Source organism: Nematolebias whitei, chromosome 22 (assembly GCF_014905685.2).
Source record: "Nematolebias whitei isolate Nwh7 chromosome 22, NemWhi1, whole genome shotgun sequence".
Taxonomy (NCBI): Eukaryota; Metazoa; Chordata; class Actinopteri; order Cyprinodontiformes; family Rivulidae; genus Nematolebias; species Nematolebias whitei.
The window spans coordinates 23,497,205-23,507,983 of NC_056519.1; the positions used below are offsets into that span (position 1 = coordinate 23,497,205).

General features: G+C 42.8%; 1 protein-coding gene across 1 annotated transcript in view; it reads right to left on the reverse strand.

Annotated features, from left to right (window-relative positions):
- Positions 1-10,503, reverse strand: part of ccdc107 (coiled-coil domain containing 107) — an 18,756-nt gene extending 8,253 nt beyond the window's left edge. The window contains exons 1-4 of the mRNA XM_037695653.1: positions 10,308-10,503; positions 3,446-3,660; positions 1,044-1,113; positions 844-934 (exon numbers count right to left, since the gene is read on the reverse strand). Coding sequence (XP_037551581.1) covers positions 844-934; positions 1,044-1,113; positions 3,446-3,660; positions 10,308-10,449 — 518 coding nt within the window. The 5' untranslated portion in view covers positions 10,450-10,503. The remainder of the gene's footprint in view (positions 1-843; positions 935-1,043; positions 1,114-3,445; positions 3,661-10,307) is intronic.
- Positions 10,504-10,779: the final 276 nt, after the last annotated feature.

The following is a 10,779-nucleotide window of genomic DNA, read 5'->3' on the forward strand; positions in this document are numbered from 1 at the left end:
GCATGTCTGGAAAGGCACCATTAATGCAGAGAACTATGTTCAGGTTCCAGAACAACATATGCTCCCATCTAGACGTCATCTCTTTCAGGGAAGACCCTGCATTTTTCAACACGATAATGCCAGACCACATTCTGCAGCAATCACAACATCATGGCTACGTAGGAGAAGGATCCGGGTACTGAAATGTCCAGCCTGCAGTCCAGATCTTTCACCTATAGAAAACATTTGGCGCATCATAAAGAGGAAGGTGCGGCAAAGGAGGCTCAAGACGATTGAACAGTTAGAGGCCTGTATTAGACATGAATGGGAGAGCATTCCTATTTCTAAACTTGAGAAACTGGTCTCCTCTGTCCCCAGACGTCTGTTGAGTGTTGTAAGAAGAAGGGGGGATGCCACACAGTGGTAAAAATGGACTTGTCCCAACTTTTTTGGGATTTGTTGACACCATGAAATTTGGAAACAACAAATTTTTCCCTTAAAATGATACATTCTCTCAGTTTAAACTTTTGATCTGTGATTTATGTTCTATTCTGAATAAAACAGATGTTGGCACCTCCACAGCATTGCATTCAGTTTTTATTCACAATTTGTTTAGTGTCCCAACTTTTTTGGAATCCGGTTTGTATGTAAATCCTGCTTTGTTCTTGTTTGGCAGCAAAAGTTAAAAAAAATTAACATAAAAAGACTCAACTGATGGGGTTCGAAGGAAACACAATTAAATTTAGAAGAAGTATTTGTCTGTGCTGTTATTTCAAACCAACATCCCTCAGAGAGAATGACGAGGAGGAGGCGGCCCGAACAGAGAACACTCAGAGACCACGGACTGTAGAAGTCGTGCCTCACCAGTTGGTAAGTGGGTCCAGCTGGGTGAGGATGGAGTTGAGCATCCTTTCTGTTTGTGCTAGTCTTTGCTCCAACTCGTTGAGCTGGTTCTCTGTAGGAAAACAAACCCACAATGAATGAAGCAAAACATACGAATGACTCACGGTAATCAAATACATGTGACCAAAGAGTACACAAATCAGCCAAAGAGCGATGCGCACCTGCCTCAACAGACTTTTTTGCACCTTTTGCAAGTTTGTTCTTCTGTGCCTTGCCGTCTGAAGACTTGATCTGTGAAACAGCCACATCATTTTGCATTATTTCCAAAGTTATATCATTTGTGAACTCAAGTTACAGGCCCAGTACGAGCAGAGCAGCAACTCTGAAAAAAGTTTGGAAGTTGAGTGAAATTCAAATAAAAACAGAATGCAATGATTTGTAAACCTGAAAGCCATACCACTTCAGTGATTCCCCTAGATAAATTGCCATGGTGGGACGGGCGATTGGGCAATTAATTATCTCAGAAATTATTGAGATAAACAATAATATTGTTTGAAATTTGACAATAATTAGTAATTATTGTCAAATTTAAGAAGAAATGTTGGTTAATTTTTGTGTGTAGTATCTTTTTGACCACTGGATGGCAGTATAAGACTGTTTGAGCCAAAGGATGGATAGTGAGGGAGAGAGCAGCGTGTCTTGAAGAAAAATTATATGGAGGCTCTTTGACGTGACATGGGCTGCCTCACTTCGGTTCTCAAAATGGTGGACACTCCATCGGTGTGGTTTGAGCTCTTTAGCATTTCTCACACAAAGCGTTCAATAAAAAAAAAAAATCGGTAAACGAGTTCTCAGCTTCTTTTTGCAGAGAAAAACAACTTTTTAGATGAAGGCACGGGTTTCAACCGTGAATTTTGGAGCGTCAACAAGACGGAGGTTTTTCCCCCCCGAGGTCGGCCTGTTAGCTTAGCTCGTAGCTAAGCTTCTCAGCTTAGCTGCTTTTAAAGATTTAAAAACACGATTTTTGATGGTTAAAATAGATTTTTAAAGAGAAAATAGAAAGGGGGGGGGGGGGGAGTGAAGAGCCACGGTGATGAACCGTTTTTTTTCCACCCAGTGTCTTCAGTAGAAAGAGAGAGACATGAAGAAACGATGAAGCTGATAAATGAAAATGAGGTCGATAATTTTCTTTTATCATGCGATTAATTGATTTATTGTTTATCGCGACAGGCTTACTCGTCTGTAATTTTTGTCGACGGGGCGGGGCATGTGAGCAACACACTGTATGTATCGGCAGTTTTCGAGTGCAGGGGAAGTTCAATGTGAGGGAAGAGGCAGCGTGAGCACTGCCATTAGCTTTATAGATAGCGCGTTGCTAACTTCGCAATACGCCAGTGCTGTCGGGTGGGGGTGGGGGTGCATGCAGTTCGGTAGGTGGGGCGCTCGGTTCTGTTAACGGGGCGGGGCGCCCCGCTTGTATTTTGGTAGGGGAAACACTGCACTTTAAGGAAAACAGAAAGCTTGAATACAATAGAACCAACGCACCTCAGAACACCTTGGGCACAAAGGCTGTAAAACTGGACGGTACGAATAAGAAACAGTTGGAGGAGCATTTTACAACTTCTTGTTGGCAACAGGTCAGTGAGAGCACTGGGGATAAAGAGAGCTTTTTAGAGAGGCTGATACTCTGAGAAGTAAAGACGGGCAGAGGTTTAGCAGACTGTGAGGAAGCTGGGTCTAAAAACAGATCGACAATTTCAGAAGGATGTTCCTCAACAGACAATTGGGAAGACTTTAAATATTTCATCATCTATAGTTCATATCGTCTTGAGAAGACTGAAGAAATCTCTGAGCTCAAAGGACAAGACTGACCAACAATACTGGAGGGTCGTGATCTTCGGGCCCTCAGGGGCCACAATATTAAAGCTGATTCTGTTCTGATCCATCACTGCATGGGCTCAGGGACACTTCCACAGATCAAGGTCTGTAAACACAGTTCACCATACTGCCCACAGATGCTGCTTAAAGCTCTATCATGCAAAGAAGAAGTCACATGTGAACACCATCCAGAAACTCTGCCGTCTTCTTCGGACCAAAGCTCGTTCAAAATGGAAAACTGTTCTTTGGTCAGAAAATTTGAAATTATTTTTGGAAACTGCAGACGCAACGCCCTCCGTACTAAAAAGAGGGACCATCTGTTATCAGTGCACCGTTCAAAATTCTGCCTCTCTGATGACGTGTGGGTGCATAAGTGCCTTTGACATGGGCAGCTTACACATCTGCAAAGGCAACATTAAAGTTGAAGAGTACACAGGTTTTAGAACAATGTACATTTCCAAGACTCAGGTCAGCCAATAATGGGACATGTTCCTAAAAATAAACCTTCAGCAGTTGGTCTTCTCAGTTCCTAGATGTTTACAGACTAAAGTTTCTTTTGGCAGCTCCCTTCTTCAGGGGTCACCACAGCGAACAAACTCACATTAAAGATTTAAGTTACATGTACAATGTTTCATTATAAATAAAAAAAACCTCAGGGCTTATAAGGATTTTAAATCACTGCATTCTGTTTTTATTTGCATTTCACACATTATCTCCACTTTTTCAGAATCAACGTTGTACCGACCTTCAAAAACTTGTAGGCTGCAAACACTCCTACTCCAATGGCATACAGAGGCATCAGTGTGAAGACGTAGCCTTTGTTGTTGTTGGATTTGTATTTGTCGCTCTTCAGCTCCTGCTCCATGCGTTTCTTTATCTGCTGGACATTCTCAGGGCTTTGATGTGAGCCGGGGGCGTTCACATTGATGGGATGGCCTCTCGCTGCACCAGGGCCTGGACCTAAGACGCCAAGACAGAGGAACGGACTGTAAAGTTCTGCACTAAGACTGTGAGACGACAAAGAAAAAGTAAAATCATCTGGCCATAGCTGGGAATAAACCATCCATCATCCATTATCTTTACCCGCTTCTTCCTTTTTGGGTCACGGGGGTCACTGGTGTCCATGTCCAGCAATCACTGTGCAAGAGGCGGGGGACACCCTGGACAGGTCTCCAGTTCATCATAGTGACACATCGAGACAAACAACACTCTCTCTCACAACTAGAGACAATTTAGAGTTACCAATCAGTCTAACGTGCATGTTTTTGGTCTGTGGGAGAAAACTGGAGTACCAGGAGAAAACCCACACATGAACAGAGAGAACATGCAAACTCCACCCAGAAAGGCCACACTGCCGGGATTTGATCCAGCGACCTTATTGCTGAAAGGCGGCAGCTCTACCCACTGAACCACCGTGCCGCAGGATGAAACGAGACCTTCTGAAACATTTTTACTGCAGCGTGATAAAAGCTTCAAACGTTTTGGGTTCATTCCTGCAACTCTGAGTGGAACAGAGAGGATGTGTGGTAATAAATGGATAAATCAGCAAATACCCCAAGGAGGAAACTGAAACCCACTAAACTTAATGTGTTTGTGTCGTGGATCCGGTTTAGATTTGTGCATTACGATGGAAGTAGCCATTAGACTGAAAGCAACAGTCGTAAAAATAAAAGAACAAGTTCAGTAAAAACAAAAATTTTTTAAAAATGAGACGTGCTCATGTTACACTGAACTGAGTTTAAAATGTGCCAGGAAATCCTTCCCAATAAAATTAAGCAACAAACAAACAAACAAACTTCACTGGATTTATATAGTTATTGAATCAATTTTTCACTGTGTTCAGGGTTTAAGAGCGTATCTTGAAGTATTTATTTTACAGTTATATCGTTGAAAAGATGAGGCCATTTTTAAAACGCCTTTGGCCATTCACATGTGAACCAGTTAATCTGGCCAATCCCTGTGGCGACGTGCACAAACAAAAAGAAGATGAGCAATACACCAATGTCCTCCATCGCTGATGGATTTGAACAATGAATGTTTGTAGTTTTTGAGATGAGTGTTTTTCTGTAAACCTTCATGTGTTGGTGCAGGATGAGTGGGACTGAGGTACGCTGTGCAGATCAGTTTTCTGAGGCAGCGTAAAGGGACGGAGCCTGGCGAGTGGAGGGCACAACTTTATCTACGACCAGGTGCAGTGGTGGAATGAAAGGGTGGCCAATGGTGGCCTTGACCATCAGATTACTCTTTGGCCTCTAAAGTGATCTTTTTTACACTTATTTGCAACCACACACCCACATGAAAGTTGGGATGTTGCTCTTTTTTCAAGTTATCCAGCTCACACTGTTAGCACACACACATACCCATATTTTCTGGCGTGCAAGTCACAGTTTTTTGCATAGATGTCAGTCCTGTGACTTATACACCAAAGTGACTTGTGTTTTTTTTTTTTTTTTTTTCAATATTCATAACACAATTTTGGACTGATGCTTTAAATTTCTAAGAAATGCAACGGCAAGTCCTCCCGTGCACACTCGCTTCACTCAGCTGGTGCAGGCGGACGAACGTTGGAGAGCTAGCAGCTCCAGCCGCTAAACAGCCTTTTCACAGACGCATGGCTCAACACAGGAGAGTCACCTCCTCTGGACAAGATTCAGCTGTTCACCTCCACCTCACAGATAAGGGACACTCTTTTGAGGACCAAAATGTGCACATTTTGGACCGAGAACACGGGGGGTGAAGGAAGCAATTTACGTAAAAAGAGAAAAGCCGTCTCTTAATAGAGGAGGAGGCCTCAGATTTTCACTTTCAAAAACATATAATGCAACTTTAAGGCCCTATTTACACGGACACGATGGGGGGGAAACATAGGTTTTTTTCGTATGTTAATTAGAGGAAAAGATTTGCGTTGACACGGTCGTATTTTGGGTTTACATGCATCCACAAGACCCCCCCCCCCGCCCTCCCGAATCCGCTGCAGTTATCATGCCGGGTCATTAGATGGCGCCGTGAATTTTGTACCTTCACCTAATGCGCATGCGTGCTGCCTTGGCACGCTGTTTCCTGTGAGCTAAAAAGCTCTGCTAACAACATCTTAACAAGTTAGAGCTGGATTCTAGCTGGATTTTGGCTGAATTGTGGATAAAAGTCGACAGATTTGACGCCAAGCGGCACCGCTTCGTCTAACAGCTCCACACTGGTCTCTGAGTGGACCAGAACCGAGTCAACAATGTCGGACTTTACTCTGTGATCATCAGTAGCTGGTTTACAGCAGGTAAATCAAATGTTCTTAATAATATTAGTTTGTGTTTACTTTGGTTACAAAACAACCAACGAGTTTTTATTTTTTCCTGAAAGAAGAAGGAGCTGTCCTTCCACCAGGCGGACCGGTTCTGAACGAGGCTCGGCAGCAGGACGTGGAAGAGAGAGATGATGGATGAACTATTTATTTAAAATTCCCCTCAGTTCTTTTATTCAATCCATTCAATGTTCAGTTTAATTATCAGTTTGTGGTGTTGAATAAATAAAAAAAATAAAAATTAAACCTGATGTCTTCATTTTCAATGTTAATAGCATGCAATATGTTTAGCATCATTTTAATCACATAATGTCCAGAGAGCTTCATTATATATCTCAAATTTAAGATAAATACTGTTTATTATTATTAAACTGTTGTTATTTAGCACATTTATGTTATAGTGCAGCACGACGTGTGCGCGTGCCACGTTCTATAAACAGCGACATTAGAACTGGATCAGATCGTGTCTCTTCCAACACAGATGTCTGTCACAGCACCTGTAATCTGACATAGATTAACTACAAGATTATAAATATATTCCATCAGTCGAGGTTCTGAAAGCAGTGTGTCCGCCGCCATGTTGATAGAGATGTAGCGTCAGTCCGCGTGTGCGTGTGCGCATGTGGTTTAACACAAAGCCTCAGCGGGAGATGTTTACATTATCAGCGGGGGGTCAGCGAAAAACCTCCACTCTGGAAGGAGGGTTCAGAAACCTCTGGATTCAAAGAGGGGGGGCCGCTGGTGTCGTGTAAATGATCAGCAGATCCGCAGAGAGAACGCTGCGGATGCACTCAAAATACACGCCGTGTAAACGGCTCCTAAAACAGATTCCCAGACGGTTTTCACACCTGATGGGAACAGAGGGGCCTCGTCTGTGAATTAGAGGAACAAAGACCTACTGTTAAGGTGTTTAGGTGTGAACTGCCAATCTACATATGAGTGTGTGTCTTATCTCACTCAGCCTTAACCTGAACCCCTCACTCACTGCTCTTTGAATTGAGAAAGCTCCTCGGATGAGGAGCGAAACGTCTTCTGTTACATATACTCGAATTGACTGGGGGGGGGGGGGGGGGGGGGGGCTGCAGGAGTGGGTACAACACTGGCTGAAGCATGAGACCTGGACAAGTTAATGTGAACGGCTGAATACAGTTACTCAAGCTGTGGATACAAAAATCAGCTTTAATCTTCAAAAAATCATCTCCAGTAGTCGCAGCCCGGCGAGCTACTACAGTATGTCTGACCTTTGATCATCAGGACCAACAAAATGATTCATGAACTGAATTCAAAATCTTACTTCTCACCTACAAAGCTCTCAACAACCTAGCTCCAGCTTATAATCACAGATCTTACTGTTCCATAGTTTCCTAACAGAGCACTTCGCTCTCAGACTGCAGGTTTACTTGTGGTTCCTAGAGTTTCCAAAATCAAAATGGGAGGCAGATCTCTCAGTTATCAGGCTCCTCTCTTGTGGAACCAACTTCCAGTTTCTGTCTGCAAGGCTGACACATTGTCCAGTTTTAAGACTGGACTTAAGACTTTCCTTTTTGCTAAATCCTATAGTTAGTTGGCTTGGTTTTCCTGACCTATTCCTCATCCTACGCTGCTATAAGCTTCGACTAGTGGAGGACAAATTGACCTCATTTCATCAAATGAACAGTTACAATTACATTCAAATAACAGTGTTTCCCCTAGTTAGCTTGCCATGGTGGGGTGCTCATCTCATCCAAGATTTTTGCTGATGGGGGGGACGGAGACATGTCTGAGTGCAGCTTGTACTAACAGTTTTTGAGCGAGGGCGGGGGGCGTTCAACATGAGGGAAGAGGCAATGTGAGTGCTGCCTTGGGCTTTTTAGCTAGAGAGCCTGTATTTTGTGCTACTAGCTAAAGTGACATGTCAGTGCTGGGTGGGGGTGGGAGGGGCAAGTTCAGTTTGGTAGGCGGGGTGCTCGGTTTTGTTGGCGGGGTGGGGCACCCCACCTGTATAATGGTAGGGGAAACACTGAATAAAATGTTTGTATTAGTAATTATTCTTGAACAAGGCCGGCCGGAGGCATAAGCATCATAAGCAGTTGCTTAGGGCCCCCAGGCCACCCCTACGTGGATTTTTTTTTTAGTAATGATTTTTATACAATTCTAGTTAGAAAGTCCACATTGTTTATATGGTTTTATGGTTATGGTTTATGTAGTTAGTTTGCTTGCTGAGCTAAGTTCTCTTTGACTGTAGCTCGTTTTCTTTCTGAATTTCATGATTCCTATATTTTTGAATGCACCGCGGCTGCTCTGACACCGTTCTGTGTAAAGTTCACTGCTGCGTGCAGTAAAGTCTTTTTCTCTCCCAACACAGATATAGTTTTGTTTTTTGAGCATCTGTTGTTGGTTTCCTTTTTTTTCATTCATCCATTTTCATTTTCTTCCGCTTATCCGGGGTCGGGTCGCAGGGGTAGCAGTTTAAGTAGGGAGGCCCAGACTTCCCTCTCCCCAGCTACTTGGTCCAGCTCCTCCGGGGGAATCCCGAGGCGTTCCCAGGCCAGCCGAGAAACATAGTCCCTCCAGCGTGTCCTGGGTCTTCCTCTGGGTCTCCTCCCGGTGGGACGTGTCCAGAACACCTCAGCAGGGATGAGTCCAGGAGGCATCCTAACTAGATGCCTGAGCCACCTCATCTGGCTCCTCTCGACGTGGAGAAGCAGCGGCTCTACTCTGAGTCCCTCCCGGATGATCGAGCTTCCTTTTTTCATTCAACCTTTATTTAGACAGGTTAATCCCATTGAGCCTCGAGGACTCATTTACAAGAGTTTCAAGAGTTTCCTGTTGTGTGTAGATGACAGAATGTGAGTCTAATGATGATACATCATTTAGTCTGGATGTTAACATCATGTTAATTCATATTTTAGTCATGCAGAAATTAAGTTGCATGTAGTGTTAAAGCTAATAAGCCAAGTCATGCTCTCCATGTGCCTCATGTGAGATGTTTGTTTAGTTTAGATAAGATGTTTAATATACTTTATATTGCTTTTTGTTGCTTGCTGGATGATTGAGCTTACAACTCTTTTTTATATTGCTTTATTATTGAATATAGTCCTTTGCCACTTTAGTTATCATGGTATGTTTGTCTTGTCTATAGTAATAAGTTAATTAATACATTTTTGTATCGTTATTTCAGAAACACAACAAATAAATCAACTTGCTGCTCTAAACTAGTTAATTTCCTGGAGAACACTAAATCCTCTGCTTTTTAATTCTATTAAACACATCAAAGTTCATGCTCGATAGTCCAAATTTAATGAGAACGTTAAGTTGGAACCAAGTCTGTATTTTCACGAATTCTGCCTGTATCAGCTTTAACATCCATTCAATATCTTCGCCCGAACAAAAAAAAAAAAACGTATCATCTGCAAATAAAACGCACTTCAAAAGCCCTGACACATCCACCAGATCATTCGCATACAAAACAAACAACTTTGGTCCCAGCACAGAGCCCTGAGGGACTCTAATACTTGGACTGAAAATTGTTGGAACTATTACACACAATTTCATTCTAAAAGTTGTGAGGTTTTTTTTACAATTATAAAGATAGATAGATTAGCTAGATAGATAGATATGTGTGATATCATGCAAATTATTCTCTATACATGCAGAAAGAAAGAAAATTGGTCTTCGGGGCCCCAAGCAGGGCTGTCAGAGTTGCAATGAGTTTATGTTAGGTGGGTGAATGATCTGATCTGACTGTTGATTGCAGTAATCCACATTATTAGCAGAAATAGAGGGCCCCAAACCAAATTTCGCTTAGGGCCCCATGGAGGCTTGGGCCAGCCCCGTTCCTGAACATGTGATTTCAGTTTTTTTGGCCTCCATCCTGGACCTGCCATTGTGTATCTGTTCCTTCCTGTCCTCTCAAACCAGCCAGGAGGCCACTTGTCCTGAGCCTGGTTCTGTTGGAGGTTTCTTTTTCCTTTCCACTGTTGCATCTGGGGCTCGCTTAGGATGGGAAACTGTGACGAAGTGGCTCTTTAGAGAAATATTGTCAATAACTGATTTTACATTATACGAGTGTTCCTGTTCAGTGTGAACTGGCGCTACAAACTGAAATGAATTAAAAACAATGACGTGAACAGTGAAGACAGCTACAGCACGTGATGGACATCTTATCCCACTGTCCTCAACATTTATCTCCAGCTTAAGGAACATATCTGAATTTAATCTGCATTATAATATGCACACTATACAGTGATGCTCAGACGACTTTTATTTTGTTAAAACGAAGCAAAGCAACAAACACAGACAGCGAGAAGGACACATAAGAAACATTTATTACCTTTTTTGTTGTAACGAGAGTCGAATTTAGTTTCTTTGCCCGCTGTCCCTCCACCGACACCGAATAATCTCGGCAGGACGACAAACGTGAAGAGCACGGCCGTAAACGCCAAAGCGACTTGTTGTGATGTTGACAGAACCATCGTCCCCGTCAACACCAGAGAAGACGCCAAAACAAACAGGAGAGCTAAAAGAAGCGGAAGGAAACCCGAATTAAATGTCACGTCAGGTCTTCGGGACAGAGAGCAACGAATAACCAGCTCCGTGGTGTCTGGGACAAACCGTGTTGCTAGCTTCACAAATGACTTCCGGGAAATGAACTTTCAGAATAAAAGTCCTCACGTAAAAAAAATACAGCACTGCCAGAATTTCTAACAATTAAAAAAAAAAAAAGATGCACTTTACATTAAAGTTCATGCTCAATAATCAAGGGAAAGAAATCCAACAACGCTCAGTCAGGTCACGTGGACTAT